General features: G+C 44.7%; 2 protein-coding genes across 2 annotated transcripts in view; both read right to left on the reverse strand.

Moving 5' to 3' along the window:
* The window catches only part of SLC4A4 (solute carrier family 4 member 4), a 141151-nt gene extending 139112 nt beyond the window's left edge, over positions 1–2039 (reverse strand). Inside the window, exon 1 of the mRNA XM_066318276.1 lies at positions 1915–2039. Coding sequence (XP_066174373.1) covers positions 1915–1925 — 11 coding nt within the window. The 5' untranslated portion in view covers positions 1926–2039. The remainder of the gene's footprint in view (positions 1–1914) is intronic.
* Positions 2040–13983: 11944 nt separating this feature from the next.
* On the reverse strand, positions 13984–20019 carry DCK (deoxycytidine kinase). Its single transcript, XM_066318282.1, has 7 exons — positions 19935–20019; positions 19042–19160; positions 18292–18485; positions 17471–17618; positions 16395–16510; positions 15829–15928; positions 13984–14171 (listed from the first exon to the last, which is right to left on the reverse strand). The coding sequence occupies exons 1-7, from the start codon at positions 20002–20004 to the stop codon at positions 14145–14147; spliced, it is 774 nt and encodes a 257-aa protein (XP_066174379.1). The 5' UTR covers positions 20005–20019; the 3' UTR covers positions 13984–14144.
* Between the last annotated feature and the right edge of the window lie 352 nt (positions 20020–20371).

The raw sequence follows: 20371 nt of genomic DNA on the forward strand, positions 1-20371 counted from the left end.
GGATCACATTTCTCTGAAATGATTCAGTTTTTATGATTCAGTAACTACATGAGCTGCACATACATGTAGTTTCTTCTGGATTTATTGCCCCTTACATCTAGAAAACTCTTGATTTTCAGGTGAGCAGCAAATTTGGAACCAAAAGTGTTTGGCTCTGAAAGGCCAGAGCCACCAGTTTAGACCAAATCTTTACCTGGCACCTTTCAGACTTGCCCACCTTCACAAATGTGGTCTCCCAAATGCTCACAGATAATCACACTGCTTGAACTTTTCCTCCTTGTCCAGAAAGTGTAGGTTTCTCATAAAGCAATACAGTATTATTGCATATCACCACCATGCTATCAGACTGGACTGCCAGCCCCTTACCTTGTTCAAAGACTGGTTTTCTAGCGGAATTCCTCTCCGGTACAGGTCCTGCCTCTCAGGTAATCAGAGGGGGGGCAACCACAGGACAAGAGCTCCATCCAGTGGTCCCTTCTCCAGCCAACAATTTCCAGAGCTGTGACTTCATTTTGCGTGCCCCCCTTCTGAGACTCTCAGAAATACTAAGGTGCTTCAGCTCCCTCAGTTTCCATCATGCAGGTTATTTCCCATTAGAAATTGGGACTTTGTACCAAAAGGGTTAAAACCCAACATGGACACCCAAAAATGATGGTAATTTCTGAAATGCTATGAGTCTCTTGTTTTCAGACAGCACCGAGATTGCTTCCCACAGATTTCCATCCATTGCATATTCTCCTGAGCCCTTCAAACCATTTCTTAATACAGATCATTCTAAGCCAAAATGCTGATGTCTTAGAGCCAGGACACTTCCTCAGCAACTCCAGAAACCAGAGTGGAAAAGCAGTGTGACTTTTGGAGCTGTCACTGTCTCTACCTCACTACATGGTCTCAGGAGATCACCAGTCTTAACTTCTGGGACCTTTTTGTTCCAAAGCCTGCAGCAGTGGGACACCTCTTCTCTCCAGAAGGCAAGTCTGCTCTGAGGTCAGCCAGTCCTCTTCCTAGTGTACCCTCACATTGTTTCTGGGAAGAGGTAATGCCAGCTTGCTTCTGCTGTTCCACTTGCTCTAATTTACCTGGGACAAAGGGTTATCTCTCTGATCTTTCTGTGGGTGATGTAACAACATGTTGAAGGAAGACAGTGTTAGACTGAATTCCTCCCGGGTGCTGTATAATTAGAAGGCACAGTCAGAAGACTGTGGCAATAGGAGAGGTTGGCTTTAGGTAGCTGAGCCAAAAGACAATTTTAAAAAGTAGCAGTTGTACAAAAAGCAGAAATAAATACTGTACACTCTTGTTATGGAAAGAACTGAGATGATCTCGTCTCTAAAGGGATTTAGATGCTAAATTGCCTCTGCAACCAATTCAAGCACTAAAAATTCCTGAGCCTGTGAAGATAAGTGCAGGTTTAATAATAAAAAGTTCTTTACCTAAAAAAGACTGTTTTAAAAGTCAACTGTAATTAATTGCTGACAGGTCTCCAAGTTAAACCCATTGTAACAGCAGCACAGAGACAGTGTTCCGTTGTTAACACATCTCACACTCTGCAGAGACCAGTTTTCCTTTTCTTCTGTGGCATTACTCAGGAACATTACATGGAACAACCTGAGAGTCTAATCCCACTTTCCTTTAGGTTTGCAGGACCACATAAGTTCTTCCCACAAAATATTTTCCCACAAGCCCAGGGTGCACCTGCTCAGCCCACAGCCCAGTTCCAAAGACACTGGAAAACGTCTGTTCACTTTGACACCAGAGAACCAGTTTATATTTTTCCTCTCTTCCCATCACATAACCATAAGCTAGAAGTGCCCAACTAAAATATTAAGTCATGTGTCCTGCTGAAGCATACACTGGGTGTGGATCAGTCAGAAAGAAACCATCACAACTGTAGCCATGGACTCCCCGTGTTACCTGTGATGCATTTCTGCTCCTTCCTTGCGCTTCTGGAGCAAGTCCCTTTTCAGCTTCACCACAATGCGTGATGGAGGACTGGGAGAGTCTCAGATACTGCCAGCCATACGAAGAGCTGCAGGGGTGCCTAGAACAAATAGGAGGTTATTTGTCTTGTGCCCAGATGCCTCTGAAAAGGCCAGGGCCAAACTGCAACAAGAAGAGGACTGTTAGTTGCCAGGTGAAACACTCAGCAGTGGGGCTGAGCCAAGCTGGACCAGGCTTCAGCTTCCAACCTCTCAATTAGCTGTGCAGGCCCTGAGGCTCTGCTGCAGGTTCATTCCCACCAGGACAACAGAACAGCTTGTTAACACAGAGCAACAAGGGTTTTTTCCTCTCTGTAGCCAAGGCAAGCAACTGTGGGACTTCAAGAAGGTACTTAGTTCATTATTGTGTCACAAGCTTTCAGCTTTTTGCTCCTGTCCATCCTTGCTTATTCAGCAAACACCTCCATTTGCTAACAAGTGGAAAAGGGAATAAGGACTCTGCAGGAGGTGGATAAAATCAGGTGGTTTGACCACTGAAGCTAGGGCTATTTTGACCATCATTAAAGCATCAGATTAACCAGTCTATTTCTAAACCACACTCACAGGAGAAAGGAAGAAGTCAAACACAAGGCTGCAGTAGCCAATGGGAACAAGCAAACTGCCCTGCAACACACATGCACATGCCCAAAACTGTTTAACTTGTGGGCAAGTCTGGGAAATCCTGGAGCTGAGCACCAGGGACAGTTCTCAGAAGGACCAGTGTATCAATATGGGAATGATTTTTAGGAGTTGGCAATGGCCTGGGTATAGAGGCTTTTGCCACTACACTGGGTACTGTAAGGACCTCCCTTCCAAACCTATACAGTAAAACTGGTCTTACATGTGCACTCTGACACCTGTTGGCTCTCAGCCATCTGGAGTGGGAAGGCCAGGGCTTAGACAAAAAACCCTCAGAGAATCTTCCTAGAGAAGAAAGCCAAAACCCAGATCCTGGGTGATAAGAGATTACAGGAAAGGCAACCATGAGACAGCAAAAACCAAAACCATAATGAGCTGCAATGATTACTGAGCAGTAACTGTGCTGTGTGTGGTTACAGAGCAATACTCCGTGCTTGGAATCACTGTGAGTACAGACTCTGGCTAGATTCTGCAGGCACTTTTTTTTTCCAGACACTACTAAAGCTAGAAGCTGCTTCTAAAGCCTATGCAGGATGTGGCAAAATCTGCCAGGAATTTAGAAGCCCTGCTCCCTTGCAGATCCAAGCATCACTGAGAAGACAGAGTGACAGTTTACAGAGAGAGGGGTCAGAAGAGTGAAGTGACATCTCCTGATGACAGCAGGACATAGGATTAAGCCCAATCACAACACAGTCCTCCAGTGAAAGTCAAGAATGGTCCTGGGATGGCCAGGTTACATGGAGTCGGGGAGAAATGAAATGAAGCATGTCAACACAGGCTAAGGCAGATAAGGAGAGTGCTGGAGGGCTCTCAGCAGGGAAGGAACACACTTGGCTTCAAAAAGTTGTGAAATCTTTGCTTATTTCCAACCAGTGCCTCAGTGATGGGAAAGAATGTGCAATCATTCCTGGATTGGGAGGGAAAAATGATTAGCTTTCCCAAATCAGTATAGTAGGTCATACAAAACCACCATCTGCCCAACAAACCACAAATGACACAGTAAAATTGGTGAGAATCTCGTGGAAGAAGGAAGCTCCTTTTGCTCCTTTCTAGCTGGTCCCCAAACAGCTGGTGGAGTTACTGGGAAGTTACCCAAGTCCCAGTTACACGAGGTAACCTATAAATATAAGGAAGAAAAATCTATAGTGAAGATGGGTTCAGTAAGTCTCTTGGCAGAGTCCACATCTGGGACCATCACACCATCATTATTTAGACAGAACCCCTTCAATCCCAGAAGGCCAAACTCCAGGAACATGTAGAGCAAAGCCACCATGTCATGGAAAATAAGGAAAATACTGACAGCAGGCAGGTTTAGAAGAGATATCAGGAAGGAATATCTTCCCTGTGGGACTGGTGAGGCACTGGCACAAGTTGCCTGGAGAAGCTGTGGCTGCCCCATCCCTGGAAGTGTTCAAGGCCAGGCTGGACAAGGCTTGGAATAATCTGGGATAGTGGAAGGTGCCCCTACCCAGGGAAGGCGATGAAAGAAAATTACCTTTAAGGTCTCTTCCACCTCAAACCCTTTCTTGACTCCATGATTCAGGAAGAAGGAGTTGCAGAAAAAGATTACAAAGGGTGCAGGCCACCCCTTTGAAAAAAGACAAGGAAATTTTAATTTCTTAGCAAATACAATTGAGTATAAGTAATAAATTCTGAGTTACTAGCCTGTGTGAAACTCATTCACTCAAGTCAATCTGTGATCAGCCCTAGAGACTGTTTTGATGAGGCCTGTTCCATCAAATGAAATCCACAGTTCAGCAAAGCTACTTTAAAGTTCTTAAATAAATAACCTTTTAATGACTCTCTACTGCCTCCTAACTTCTTCCAGCTGCTGATGTATCACACATTCAGATTCACATTTGAAAAAAACAAATAGATGAACAGTGATACCCAGCTTAATCAGAACATTGCTGCAAATCCCTGGAGGTGAGGTTGTGCAACAGCCTGCCAGGGCAAGGAGCGCACTGCTGTGGTAAGCAATTTGTAACAGCAGTTAGGACAAGTGAAGAAATCAGCAGTGGGGCTGGAGTGGGGATTTTCACCAGCCTCTAGAAAGAATCCCTGCTCCACATGAATTATAACCAAATGCCTTCACTACAAGGAAGCCATAACGCCCTTTTCCTTTTCTTAGGTAACATCTAAACATGCCAAATTCCTTACCAAGAGCTGATAAGCAAAGAGCTCCAGGGTCAAATGGATCTCTAAATACTACAGCAATGCAAACTTCACAGAGGCTGTTTTTCTCCGCATTATTTATATTTGCAGTATACAACAATACTGGTTTTACATTCCTAATCTATTTTTTTTTCCAAACAGTAAAAGTCTGCCTGATCCCGCATCCCATGATATCCCTTCCTGCCAGAGCAGAACCTGCCTGTGGGGGGAAATCAACTTTCTCACAAAAATGTTTAGACACACATTCTTTTTGAGAAGCTGAATGGTACCTTAAACATCTCCTTTCTCCATCTCTCAACAGTGACTTGTAAAACCTGAATGCACTTGTGCTCTAAGCCAGCAGAGTTCAGATACCAAGAAGGGAAAAAAGAAGAGAAAAGCCACACAACTCGTATCCAAAGCAAAATACAAGTATTTCAAATTTACAAGTGTCAGAGGAAACCACCACTCAGACCTCTTTCATTAAACATTGACAGAGAGTTCATCTGCATATCTTAATCTCAAGCAAACAAACCCAAGTTTGGAGTCAGGTGTGTTTAGCTGGATTAGCGATCACTTTCTCTAATCCCCTCACCCCACCACATTTAGGGCATGAAACAGAGATGAGAGCCCCAAAAACACCACCAGGTTAGGGACTGATGGCCCTCTCTCAAGTCCTTTCTCAGCATGATTTCATGACTGGAAGATGCTATTAAGGAAACAAACATAAAATCCACAGGCTAACTTGGTGGGTTCCTCCTTGACAATATGCTATGTGCCAGAGGGAAAAGAAAACAACAAATCTTCATTCTCTTACAACATGTGCTTAGCTAAGTCCCAGTTCAAATAAACAGCTGTGCCCAGACCTTCACTCTGAGGGCAAGCCTGTGCCGTGAGCTCAGCACACCTCTACCTTGCCTGATGCCAGCAAAGGGCTTGTAGGGTGAGCACAGCTTTTTCTGGTGAAAACAATCTTGCTGCAAGAAATTATTCCAGCTTATTCCATATGTCTGTCAGGCAAAACATGCACTGACAGAAAGAGCTTTTTAGCAAAAGCAACCATGCCAGCAGAAGACAGAAGACAAAAGAGGCTACCAAGTTTGTAATGGCCTTATTTAATCATTAACCTGTTCATTTGGCAGAGAAAACCCATCAGTAGATCCCCTTCAAAGCATCTTTTATTCTCAAGCTCTGTGGGGATGTAAAGGCCTGACCTAACCACAACCATGGGTGCATCCAGCCCCTCACAAATGGCTTTTCCTACACACACGACCTTCAAGTGGCAGCACTGCCCTGGCAACTGATATGGCATGACTGAATTCATCATCACAGTAGGCTCACAGTAAGCTTCCTCAGCCCCAACAGCCATCATCTATGAAGAGCAAAACACCAAACACCGCCCTTGGGAAGTGGCTGGGACATATGGACCTTCTAGAGAGAAAAGCAACGATATTAAAATTCTTTGAGGGACTTACCCTTACCTTTGTTCTCTCACTCTTGCTTCTTCACAAGTCCAGCACACAGGAGCCAGCACAGAGGTGTTGCTGTGTCACCAGCAAGACAGGAACTCAGGACCCACCTGCTTTCTAAGTGCTAAAGCTTTGGCAATTACTCAAGGTAACAGGTTAGCAGCATAGAACATTCCTAACCTCCACTCTGTCCCTCTTCCTTTCCATCAGATATGGGAGGGGAACTCCATACACTGCATTAGCTCTTCAGGCATGTCTTTAGGTGACACTTCCCACCTCTCAGTACAGTTGTCAGCTGCAGAAAAACAGGTCAGTTTTTATCCTTCCCTCCTTTAGAAACAGCAAAAACCCCTCACTGCTGAGCATTGTACTTTCAAACCTGGAAATAAAATTCCATGAATCAATTTACTCCTAATGTCTATAATCCTGCTTGGTCTAGTCCCTGTTCATCTCATTCCCTCAGCATGTTATGTGACGTATTCTGCTTTATTCAGGTCATTGCCTGTTCCCACCCCTCACTCGGTCATTCCAATGAGAGACACAGTGTAGTTCAAAGCAAAAGTTCCATCCAAGCTAACTTCAAGGGCCAAAGGATTTGCAAAAGCTAACAGAGAAAGTCTCAGGAAGCTGACATCAGTTCCATAAAATCATCTCGCTCCTGTATAAGTGGTCTAGAGCAACACTAAGAACTTCTAGCCCACAAGTTTCAAATCTGACAGTTAACCTGGGCCTCTAAAAAAGGCTGAGAACCCTCATTTGATCACTGAGGGATTCCTGTGGATGGGAATCTCCTCGTCACTGGGCAAAACAGAAGCACTGATGAAATGCTGCTGTTGGATGGCAGCAATGTCCCCAGCACACACTGGGGACTGCTGCTGGAGCAGAATCAGTGTTTGTGACCCTGCTGGAGCATAGCCCCACTAGCCCCAGCCTTCTTTCCCAAGGCTCCCTGTTAAAGGCTACAGCAGCTAAAAGGTTAAAAATACAGACCAACCCTCAAGACATACCTTACTGTCAGCAGTACAGGAGCTACCAATGACTCATGCTCACAACAGCAACATGAGGTCCAAGACCTCACACTGTCAGGCAGTCACCACTGGAACCAAGGACTTGCAATTACTGACAGTTTGGGTATTATTTCAGATTAAAGTTCATTTTTAAAAACAGCCCACAGTTGCCTTAAAAATAAAACCCCCAGCAATGACAAGAACTTAAACCAAAATACATACTGTAATTTTTTAACCAGATCAGAGACGACACTGAAAGGTTTTGGGTGTTGCACTGCCAAAAAACAAACAAAATCCCCCCCACAAAACATCCTGCAACCAAGAAGCAGAAGTGGAAATCAGTACTTACATTAAGAGGCTGAGAATTCTAGTGCCTACATTGGATTTTGAGACTTTAAGTGCTTCCTAGTGAAAGAAAAGATCATTCAAGGAACATCCTATTCCAGGCAGCAGGAAATGTCGTAGGACAGATCTAATCCCCTAGAGAAATGTCTTCCAAGACCTGAAGTAACTACAGTTACCCAAGACAAGGATCAGAATGGGAACAGCCAGTACTTTAGCTTAAATATCCAGGCACAGAGCTGAGCAGGTGAAATGACAGCACAGTGAAGGTATCCCCATCCAACATATGTGCCGATGCAGGGAAATGAAATGCAAAGGCTCAGTCCATGGGCAGTGGCATGACAGACCAGGAAGGAGAACCGGGTTATATTCCAGGACTAGAGACAAGCAGAGTAGAAGAGAAAAACAAGCAAACCTCAAATGCAGCACACCAAATGCAGAGACAGAAAATTCCTGACAAAAGTGGCTAAAAGGAGAGTTCCACAGAGGGCTTTAAAAGACCCAGAGATCTTCAGCCTGTGCTGCACAACAAGCAAACACAATTGCTACATTTCCAGCAATGCTTTCTGACCTCCTGCCAATATGATTCCAGCTGGATTGTACTGGCAGTCCCAGAAGCAATGCTAACAGCAGACTTTAAAGCCAACAGTGCAACCAGATGCTGGAGGTGTCCTCATCTGAGGGCAACTGGCAGGTGCAGACCGTCAATAAAACATAAAATGAAGATGCATTATCACTTTGAGTGTATCATGGGTGAGCAACCTTGAGAGAAAAGGAAATTTTCAGACAGGAAGAGCTAGTGACTCATCTCTGGCATGATGAATTCCATCAGTCCCACTGCAGGCATAGGCTAAGTCTAAGTCACAAAGGGATCACAAGAAAGGCCTTTATTTACATACCAAAATAACAGCAAACTTGTATCACAGGAGGTAAAGCTTGCAATACAGCCGTGACATTTGGCAAACACAGTAGGAATTTGTTTCAAGAGTGTACAATGCCATAGCATGCCCAAAGCTCAGTCACACCTATCCTAAAATGCTGAACAGGCTGGGAAGCCACCAGAAACAGAACAACCAGTGTCACACTATCCTTCCAGGAAAAGGCTAGTCCTGTGCACAAGCTGTGGTTATGTCAAAGGGAACGAGTAAACTTCAGCAGGAAAGAGCTGGAACTGTGAGGTGAATCTGTTGTCCACAGGTAAAGGTCTAAGAATAGTGAATAGCGGGGGCATTCATTAGCCATAAAAACCTGAGAGTAAGTGCATGCACAATTGCATGAAGAATGCTGACAATGGAGTGCCTGACAGCTCTCAGCCTCAGGGAATCTCATTTCACTCTTCAAGAGCTCAGACTGCTCAGTTCCAAAGAACAGAGCTCTACTCCTGTGTCACAAGTCTCCCAGTCAGAAACCAGACTGGTTAAAGGAGCACAAGCTGCATCAAAACCCCCACTGGAAAAAGCTCTTCAGTCAGCTGACATGAGCCCACTCGCTAGACTACAACATAGCAGAGACAGCAAAGAAACTCTGGCAAGGACAAGCACAGCTGGAATACCTACGCGACTATGCTGGACCATTGCAGGAAACCCTTGGGAAAGCAGCAGCACTGCAGATCAGGAATGATATTTAAAAAGCCAGGTCCTGCTGTTTGCGACCGCAGGTGTTCTCCTCACGAGGCACGGCACAGACAGGACACAGGTGACTGACCAACAAGGCAGTCAATGACCTGAGGCCACCGTGCTGGGCCCAGGGCTCAGGGTAAAGGCCATGAGCTGCAGTGAGGACAACACCAAAGGTGCAGTGGAGGCTCAGCAGAGAAGAGCTATGACTCCAACAAAGCACAGGCAAATCTGAGGGGAATGATGAGAAAAGAGCACACAGTCAGCATACATCCATAGCTGGTGCTGAAACCAGGAGGAGGTAGGAAAAGCCCCAGCAACTAGATGGGTTAACTCAGCAGATCTACTCAGAGAAGAGGACTAGAAAACCTAAGACAGCCAAGTGGAGCAGGGCAGAAGCCACATGCTTAAGAAGGCTGTGTCCGAGTGAAACGCTGGATTTAACTTGTCTGTTACAACTTGTATGATCTCATACATTCTAAATAACTGCTAAAACATGATCTCATGTTTTAGCAGTTATTGAAAGACAAGTCACAACAACTGAGAAGGAAATTGGAGAGAAAAGCACGAAATAAAGGACAGGGGAAAGCACAGGATGTCCTCTGAAAGAGCTGCAGTGGCAGCATTTTTGTAATTAACTCTCAGAAACCAACAGCTTTTTTCCAAGCCAGGCAGCACTATGAGCCAGCAAACATCCATGGTGCAAGCTGGACAACCTTGACTTCCTGGAGATCATATATGGAATGTCCAGCCTGCCCAGGACATTGGGAAGAGCAGTCAACAGAAATCCAAGAAATGAGCAATAGCCTGCAATCTCATTTAACATGCACCACAGTCTTATTTACACTGCTCTCATATTCTCTATACCCATGGACTGAAACTCAGACCCAAGAACAAAAGTCGCCTGCACACAACAGCCTCCAGTTGGGGCTCTGAGCATTACATTATACACACATAAGGAAAAATAAATCCCTGCACTCCTTACTCCCAGTGTAGAATCCACACTCCTTGTCACTACTGGATTTCAACCAGCATTCTGGAGATGCATCTCCAGTTTATGTGAATTTGTCACAGTGAGCACTGTGCACAGCCTCAGCTAGTCGAACTGCTGAATGTTTTACTTGGCAGCAGGCTGCCAGCATCAGCACTGCTCAGGGCCGTGTCCGGCTGAGAGCCCAGCCCTGAAGGCTGCCATGGCTCAGACACAGCAGGATTAGTGTTATCCATGTGCTAGTGTTCACTCGCAGCACATAAACAGCTGGTGGCTGCACAGAAGGCCTTCTGGTGACCAAATCCCTGCCATTAGCTCAGCCTTTTCTAGTCATTCACTTAATCCAGTGGGGTTTGCTCTATTCCACTCCCTCCTCCCACAGAGCAAGGTTTATCTCATTCCGTGCAGTATTTATCCTCTGGGCGAGTGAGGAAGTGAGCTCTTCCTCCTTTACCTTTTCCACAGCCAGTCACTGTTAAAGCTCAAATGCTCCTCTTGCAGCCAGCCCAGGGAGCGAGACACAATGACCTCCTGTGGCAGATTCCTGCATGGATTTCTCCCCTTTACCACTAGGCTACAGGGACTGCAGCACAGTTTTGCCATCAGTTTGTATTTCAAGACCAAACTTCTCCTAAGTTCCTTTCCTCACAAACAGTTACAGCCTTCATTTTTCTTGGTGAACTAACACAGTTGACGTTGCACAAACGGCTTTTAATATCTTTTAAAACAAATAACTTCCACTGGCAATGAATCTGGGCCAGTGGCATCAAAACATCACAGAGCAAAACCTAAAACCAGGGCTGCCTTCCTTTTCCATTATTTAACAGCCCACTTCAGACCTACAACACAGCACGTCAGTATTAACTAATGCATCCTCCCAGGTTCCTGAAGGCATGGGGAGATATCAATATTTTAAAGATAAAAAGAGTGAAGCTAAGAGTGATTTATTTACTCACCGTCATGCAGTTTAAAAAAACCTGCAAAAAACCACCTGGTGGCCCATATACTTGGTTATGCTGAAACCTCTTGGCAAAAGGACTTGCACAATGTGTTTTCCTAAGACATACCTAATTACTGCTACATACAGACTTCTCTGGTCTACACTTAATAGTTCACAGTGAGTTTCTCCTGGGTCATTTTTATTTTACAAAGAAATTCCTGAGTATCTAATTACTAGAAAAATAACAGAATCTATTTAATACGTCTCATATTTTAGATACAATTCCATTATTATGAAGTCTGCTTAAATAAACAGAAAAAAGTAACTAACTGGCACAATTATAGAAAATAAGGTTCTAGCTACAAAATTGGCTGTTTTAAGAAGCATCTAGAGATGAGAAGATGAACTTAAATGAACTTAGAAGAGAACTTAAAATCTAGTATACAGCCACAAGGACTGAGAATAAAAGGAGGCAATATTAAGACCATTGCTCACATGGGTATTTGCATCACAGTTAAAACACTGCTAATCAGTACTTAAATCTGCTTTCTAACTGGAAAAAAAACAGCATCCCAATTTTGTTTCCCAATCATGATGACTCTTGATTAAAACAAGAAAGCATTCCTAGGCAATTCCATCAGAATACCTCTTACCCAAGGGAAGAGAAAGGGACACAACACCCAAAGGCTGAAAAACAATTCTCACCAAACAGCAGACACCAGCTCAGAAACTTTTCGCATTTCTAAAAGGCAAAAGCCAACACAACAATCCTGGTTTGTGGTAGTCTGGGGATAGATGTAAGCAAAGGAAATACTGACAGTTTCGGAAGGCTGAGGTACTGTTGGAGATGAGGTCTAAGCCGAGGCACAGGCAGATTAGTCTCAGGCCATCTCTGCTGCTGTCTGTACTTGTCCTACATACAAGTAACTGCAGCATCGTGTGCTCCAGGCCAGCCACTTCCAGATCCCCCAGAAGCTTGGGGGCCAGTGGGGTGTGTGTTTGTGGTTTGGTATTGTTTTTTTTTTCTCCACAGCAATTAAAAACATTCTTATAATTGGTCATGACTTTGCTCCTTCCAACCCAAACTTGGCAGGCAGAGATTTTGTAAAGCTTTCTGGAACGGGCTGCAGATAACCTGCCACAGAATTTGTGTGCTCTCTGTGATGGGTTTCAAAAGAAGCCTTTATTAGAACTCAGACATGTTTACTTTCTTGCAACAAGCACTGTCATTCCAATTTCTGTAATTAAATCCACAATTTTGACAGCTGAAACTGTAGAAATAATTGCACTGTTAGTCAAAATAAGTTGTTACTGTTCAGACTCTTGCCAAGAATGCTTTAAAAGCTTGTACTATGTGTTTCAAGTAAATCTGAACTGAATCTTCATCCATTCCACCTCACTTCCTTTCTGGAGCAAAGATATTAAAATCTTTCCTTTTACTGTGCAACCTTCAAGTCCTGCTCAAGATTTTTCTGCCAGACTATTGCTACTTTCCATACAACATAAATATTACACAACACTCTTGTACTAAGCACTGTCACACACACAATGCACTTTATGTAATCCTGTGTCTCTGTCCCATAAGTTCATTTCCACATGTGAAAAAAAAAAAAAGTGAAGTCAGTCAAAGAACTTTTTTACACCAAATACACCTATTGTACCAGTATTACATACAAGAAATCAACAATATTACTTCTTTCATGAGACAAGAAGCCAACACTATTAACACTAAAAAGGCTTTCTAACCACTTTTATTTTTCAGCCAACGGTTAGAGAATGCCAGCACAACTCCAGCCATAAAGGAAGAAATGTCATCTCCAACAAGCAGGTAGCAGAAGCACCATGGTAGACAATAAAAAGCTTTACAATAAAATTTTGCCTGCAAAAGCCGACTGTGCACTCAGAAGTGTTTAAAGCAGAACAAGGCAGCTCATAAAACCCAGCACTTGAGATGGGAAGCCTGAAGTTTGTTTTCTGCACCTGGAACAAGAGGCTCAGCCAGCAGCTGCTCAACACAGGTCTCCCCTTCTTACTTTGTCTCAAGTAGATGAGACTGAAAAACCTACTTCCAACAGTGCAGCATCTGAGATAAGCCCCTAGAAGGCCCAGTGAACACATGGAGCAGCTGGAAGAAGGGCAGGGAGCCACCTCCACATCCCTAATGCGATTATGGGATGGTTTACCAACACGTCATTTACAGATGGAGGCCATTTGCAAAATGCCCTTCTGCCCAGTGCAGTGCCTAGCAAGCAAATATATTCTTATCCAGGAAACAGGACTGACCAGCAACAAAAACAGCACTGTTTTCAGAAGAGCTAAAAAAAAAAAAAAAAAAAGGTAAAAAACCCCAAATGTGCTAGGTAACAAAAAGCCTCGAATATCCTGGCTTGCAGTGCGTGATAGAAACAGATACAAAAATTCACTTTCTCTATACAGAATTTCAGTCACATTTCGATTTAATTCAGTGTATTCTATGAAGAACTTCTATCAAAAGCATCAGAAAACAGTTTTGTGTACCTTAAAACATAAAATTCCAGGTTATAATAAAATTCCCTCAGCAGCAAAAATGGTTTTTAACTTTTACTTCCTGGGAACAACACACATCCATTACAAATCCATGCAACTAGAAAAACACAGAAGAGATCTAACAACCAGCTACCTTCTTCAAAATTAAACAGCAATTGGGCACAAAATAAATTAAAAACATCTATGAAATAGTCTAGAAATCATTGGTCTGATCAAAAACTGGCACAGCATCTGGCAATGCTCAGAAAATCCTTGTCTCTTCAGAATTTGCGCATGTTACTTCACATAATACTGAACAGACGTACCGATTTATTTAATAATTTCCCTATTCACGAAGTTTATTTGTTCCTCACAACCAAATCTCCAGGACTGAGTTGTGCCTCTCCAGAGGCCTCCTACAAAAGAAGGAAGAAGCTGCACTTGAGACTTTGATCGCACAGAAGTTTGGAATGGTTTGACTCTGTCTGCACTTCAAAGAGAATTACAACGTGCTCAAAAATTCCTTGACCTGCAAAGAGAAACAAATATTGTCAATCACGCTAAGTGTTTATCAGCAGACATAGGCAGCAAATATACTTACCTCTCTTCTGCTTTATGCTTTACTACAACCTAAGGAAGCAGGGAAAAAGAAGCTCTGGCTCAGCTATGCCATTACCTGTCCATCAAGAACATTTCCAGACATGGTACCTGTAATTTAGCAGATGCAGGGAGAGACACGATGGAATTATGCTCACCCCTCCTGTGGTCCTGAACTACAGCCCTCTGTCACAAAGGATTGCATTACAAGCAGGTGTCACCCAGACAGGAGGAGGATAATGGCCACCTCAAAAGAGCTGTCATCTGGAAACCATGGAGTCACACCCACTGCCTGCACACCAGACAGATTTAATGCTGGTGAACAACCCAGGGCACTAAATCAGGATGTCCCTTGGAATCTGAGGCTGGCAAACAAATAATGAAACAATACCTACCAAAACCACATTTCTCGAAGAAAATACAATTCTGGAGATCAATCCCAGGCTAACAACTCCTGCCTTTAAGTTTCAGGAATATCCTAGGAACTAGGCTGTGATACAGCTTGAACTAGGAGCATTTTCCTCTGTCCACTCAAGCCAGGCAACTTCACAGAAGTAAACTGTTTCCTAGAGGACATGATCCTATTCCTTTGGCAAAACTCTCCTACACAGAGCCCATCTGTAAACGTTTTGCCCAAGTTCTTGATGTGAAATGGAAACATATCTTGGATCACACTCTCCAACTGTGACCCTTCCCTTCCCAGGTCAGGGCTCAAAGAGGTGGGGGGAAAAAAGAAGAGGTCAAATCCCTTCCTGTAAAGGGAAGACATAACTGTGCCAAGACTAACTTTAAAGGCATAACAAGAAAGTCACTGTCTACTTCAGAGAGTAGCATCAGTAACCCTGCATGGAGAACCCTGTAAGGATTTACACACCAGGCAGTTTCAGGATGAGCATCACAACAGAGGTAAGATGACAGGACACAGGGTCTGGATACCCACACAGCACACGCCAAAGCCCAGTGTACCCAGCCTCATCAAGTGTATCTCTTCCCTGGCTCCATTTAGGAAATCCCAAAAAATAGGGCCAACACAGGGCACAGGCTGTTCCCAGACAACCTGACAGCTACCCCGGAGTAAACTCCTCCAAAATCCATACTAAGTTGCCCGAGCTTGGCCTTATCTCATCTTGTGCAGATGGGAAGCATGCTCCCTCCACAGCCGCCATCGCCAGTCATTCCACTGCTTAACAAGCTCAGTCAGGAAGACTGGCTTTAATCAGGGGAACACTTCCAGCCCTGGGTGGACCAATGGAGAACAAAAGACAAAGCTCCTTTTCTCATGAAGGAACACTTTATTTCTGAAGAATGGAAAAACGTGTGCAAACCACTGCTGAGGTCTGTAAGTCATTGCAGCTACTCAGATCAAAATCTAATTGTCCTCGCTTGAATCCCACTAGGATTCAAGTACCGAGCACCTGAGCAGTTAAATGATAAAGGTTTGGCCTAGTTTTAAAATATGTATTGCCATAGGCTGTAAAACTGTTCATTACTTGAATGAAACTCTGTGAGTTACATATTTTAGAAGGATAATTAAAGTGTATTTCTAGAGCAACGTGAATCATCAGTTTGTACTGCTTGTGAAATTTTACCTTTTCGATCATGTGATCATATCTGTCCTTTTTGCCTTTGAAGTCTTCATTAACATCGAGCGTTAAAATTGGAATTTCCTGTAGATAGTCAAAATCTGTTCTGTATTGGGAGAGGAACAAAGCAAATATTAGTAGCTGGAAATAAAGCAGAGAGCATTCAAATTCCTGTCAGCAGTTTCATTGTTAAGAATACCAAAAAAAGAACTGCATCTATAAACTACAGCCAGAAATTCTGAATCTACAGTGTGGCTCCTGGGATAGATTCCTGGACATTCTGCTCCCCCAGCACCTAACTGAACAACAGCACTTTGTGTATTAAAGCGAGTTCAGCTGAAGCCTCTGCTGCTCAGAGCTCTGTGTGAAGGGAACCTGGAGCACGCTGCATGTCCAAGCAATAATGAATGTGCCAGAAAGACACTGCTACTAACAAAACAGTGATAGAAATGTGCTTGCACTTTAGATTCACATATCATAAGAAAAGCTGAAGTCTCACTGGTGGAAAAAGCACTGCAGAACATCCTTACAAAGATTTATCCATCCTGAAGGCACCACTCAGCAAACCTTACCGCAGTGTCCTGTGCTGGAGCCAACTTTCATGTTTGTAGTGAAGCTTCTCCAGATATTCAATGGGGATTTCTTGCTCTTCATCTCTTCCACGCAAGTAAATCCTATTCAAGCATTTCTAAAGGAAAAAGATAGTAAATAAAAATAAATAAATTGCTGTATTGCATGCCAAGAGCACAGAAATATCCATTCGACATTACAGACAAGCATTTCAAAATCTTGTTGAATTTGAATATGAACAAAATATGTTTCTGGCTCTTAAGAAACTGTTTCCCAAGGTTTGAAATCATTTGTTCCCATCTTGAGTGCACCTAAAGCCTCAACAACAAGCCAAAATTGTTTAAGTACTGTACTTTGTAATTTGAATATACGTTCTTTTCTTAAACAGAAAAAACACATGCCCTCAGAGTTACCCCAATGTGTTACATTCCACAGTTTTTTACAACTGTAACAAAAACTGAAGGCATGGGAGCTAGAAGTAAGGAAATATGGAAGTGATCTGTAAGTTCATTAGAGCTCTTTTATTCTCTGTTTTTTTCTTGTTCAAGCAAATTTCATACTCAAAAGAGCTATTATTCTGTTCTATTCCTTTAAACAAATATTAGATGGCCCAAGATCAAAGTGTGGTCATAAGGCCTTGAGCATAGGGCATGCTTTCACCTGGCTTCGCTCCAGCGCCCCAGGTGTAGGGGCTTCACAGACCACCCCCACATCAGCTCTACCATTACAGCACTCTGTCGGATCTATTCCCCCTACAGCCATATTCCCGATGCAACAGCTATTCCTAGAGATATTTTGTACTTTTCTGGAGTCGCTTGCTTTATTTCAGCAGTATTTTCTGGTTTACTGTCCTTATGTATTCTATTTTGAAGATGAGAAAATTGTTACCATCAGAGTTGACTTTTAGTACACACAGTCTACATCTGAAAGAATATTATCCTTAAGTACTTCCAGATGCAGTCACAGCTCAAGTATTGCAGCCTTCAGGGGAACAGTGCAGCCTCAGCTGAGCTCTAACTATGAGGGGCCAGGCCCAGAACAGGCTTGTTTTCGGTGCTGTCACATTCTTGTGCCTCACCTCAGGAGTGGCTCGGAGATAAATGATCCCATCCAGCGCCAGCCTCGAGCCAAACTGCTTATTCACCCAATCATGCCAGTCCTGGTAAATTGTCCACTCGGTCTCGTTCATGCAGTCAGACTCATATAAATTAGCAGCAAAGATGTACCTGATGGAAACAAAAATTCTCTTGGACAGAGGAATCCCTTGGTTTGCCTCAAGTATAGTAACTAGAGAAGCAGCTGAGTGATAATGCTGCAGCGTCTCTGACAATCTCCTGGAGCGGAATTAAACAGCTGGTATTCTCCTCCTGGAGCCGTGTGCATGAAGACCACCAACATTTGCAGCTCAGGTGTGCAGGAATAACCCACAAAACACAGCTGGCTTGTACACTGGGTCATTTATTTACAAAAAAATTAAAAAACGTTATTTTTTGCAATGTATCACAACAGGTGGAACACCTAAGGATTATAGGATGGGATTCAGTTACCAACTCTCACCTTCTGAATCCAGAAACGCAGGATGGGGTGTTTATTTAGACATTTTCTTGTTTGCCATAAGCTAAAATACAAGAAAAGTTCCACCTCAACACGAGGAAAGAGCTTCTTGCCATGAGGGTGGCCAAGCACTGAAACACCTGCTTAGGGAGGTCACTGAGTCTTCCTCTCAAGGAAGCATTTCAACCACCTGGATGCATTCCTGTGTCACCTGTTCTGGGTGACCCTGCCTCGGCTGGGGGCTTGGACTGAGTGATCGGCAGAGCTCCCTTCCAACCCTACACATCCTGTGATCTGACTAGGGAGAATTTTTACCTGCACCTTGAGGGCTCCAGCCCCACACACCTGTCGCTGTAGACAGAGCGCTCAAAGAACACCACAGGATCCTGCGCGTCCCGGAGTTTGCCATCCAGGGCGCTGAGCTGCGCTCGGATCCTGCTGAGGCACGCGTACGTCTGGAAGGTGAAAGCCCAACGCTCCGGCTTCTCGTACATCATCCGCAGCACGTTCCCGCCGCTCTTCTGTGACGTGGTCAGCTCCTGCATCCACGGGAAAAGAGACAGAGCGTCGCCTAATTCCCAAAAAATGCAGCCGAGAAGTCAGGAGCCATGAGTCCCCATTAATTCTTACACTGAGTTAACCAAAATACACTGCACTTTTTCCAGGTCTAAAAAAGATCTCCAGTCCCTCAAAAGCCGCTTACACAGGAAGTAGCAGCTGGATTGCCAATGGAATTAACAGGGAGCTGGGAAAAAAATCCCACCACTAAAACCAAGTGAGCAGCAGTTCTCAATTTCCTAAGCCATTTCAGAGCACACTTTTCATGGCACAGGAACAACCCTCTCCGCTCACCTGGTTAGTTCACAGTGCCTACAAGTAACTCTTGTAACTCTTCACCCCTTTCAGAAATTACACCTAACGCTGAATAACATTTATTCCATAATAGACCAAACAAACTGGAAAAGAGAAACTCAGCCATTGTAAAAGCAATCAGCAAAAGTGTTGCTATCACACAGTCTGAAAAATACCCAGTCTGTTGGATATACTGGTATTCTGAAATTAGAGGAACATTTGACTTTTTTTTTCCCCTTTTACCTCACAATTATCTTCAGAGCTTTGCTGGACATTGCACCATCTAGCTACAGGCTCGAGAACCACTTCCCACTCTTCACTGGCTTGTTTCAGAATATTCACAAAGGTGGATTTCCCTGCAGCTGAAGGAAAAGCATCCAGGAACAACGTCAGTGAGAAACCACCCACAGCAGTGTTACTTAACTAGTGCTCAACTCTGCCTTCCACCCCCCATAAACCAGCCTCCCACACCCACCACGATCCAGATCGATCAATGGAGCAATAGGGTTTCCCTTTATCTGAATTCAAAAAGGTCTGACAGTGCTCCCAGGCACCTGGTGATATTTTGAGGCGTGCTGTGCAGGGCCAGGAGTGGGATTCAGAGATCCTTCTGGATCCCTCCCAGTTCGGGAAATTCCGTGATTTCGGGCGTTCTACGCCACAAACAGGAAAGACGCGAGGAAAAGCTTATCCAGGACTTCAACGCCAAACAGGTGAATCAGTTAAAAACTGTAATAGAAAGCCTTTTTTTTCTCTCCCAAATCTCATAATTTTTACAGTGTCAGGGTAAAGTCTCTGACATTATGAATAGGCTTGTTTGTGCCTCCTGACCTGATTAAAAGCCTTTTACGGCCAGGAAAATCTTGTAGAAGCATCCCTGTTGCCCCGCTCTGCCGTAGTGGGAGGAGCCTTCACACAAGGAAAAAGGGAGGAGGGGAAGGTGGGGAAGGGAAGAGCTAAGGAAGAAGGGGAAGGCAGGAAAGAAAAGGAGGCAGGCAGGAAGAGTCCGCAGAGCTGTGCCTCCCCAGATACGACCGAAAGCACCGAGCGCCGAGAAAGCCGCCCCTCTCTCCAGCCCTAACCAGCTCCCATTTCCCCCATCCCTTTTCCCGCGTAGGCGAGACGCGCCGCCTCACCGATGTTCCCCTCCACGGCGACCTTCTTGAGGCGGCCGCCGGGCCTGCTGCGCTTGGGCGGGGTGGCCATGGTGGCGGCCTGAGGGGGCGCGAGGGCGCCGGAGGGGGCGGGGAGGCGGGAGACCAGCCCCGCGCGCGCCGCCCTTCAAATTTGGCGCGCGAGAGCGGCGGGCCCCGACCGAGCGGCAACTGACGTCACCGGCTCGCGCCGCGGCCGATCCCGCCACAGGCAGGAGCAGCGGCACGCGGAACGCATCGATGGCGTCCACCCGCGCCGCGAGCTGCTCCCGTTCTCGGCCCTGCCCCGTCCCGCGATACAAAGACAACGGGAGAAGGAAGCAAAGCCACGCCCCAGGCACCGAGTGCCTTAAAAACTCCTCCAGAAACGTCTTGGCGCTGGCACGAGAGCTGGGTCTAAAGGAGATCGGTAGCACAAT

This window comes from Sylvia atricapilla, chromosome 4 (assembly GCF_009819655.1).
Source record: "Sylvia atricapilla isolate bSylAtr1 chromosome 4, bSylAtr1.pri, whole genome shotgun sequence".
Taxonomy (NCBI): Eukaryota; Metazoa; Chordata; class Aves; order Passeriformes; family Sylviidae; genus Sylvia; species Sylvia atricapilla.

Coding starts and splice junctions, on each gene's coding strand:
- DCK (XM_066318282.1), bottom strand. CDS start 20,004: ATGGCCACCCCGCCCAAGCGCAGCAGGCCCGGCGGCCGCCTCAAGAAG. Junction 15,929..16,394: donor CTCCAGCACAGGACACTGCG/GTAAGGTTTGCT, acceptor CTCCCAATACAG/AACAGATTTTGACTATCTAC. Junction 14,172..15,828: donor ATGATCACATGATCGAAAAG/GTAAAATTTCAC, acceptor TTCTCTTTGCAG/GTCAAGGAATTTTTGAGCAC.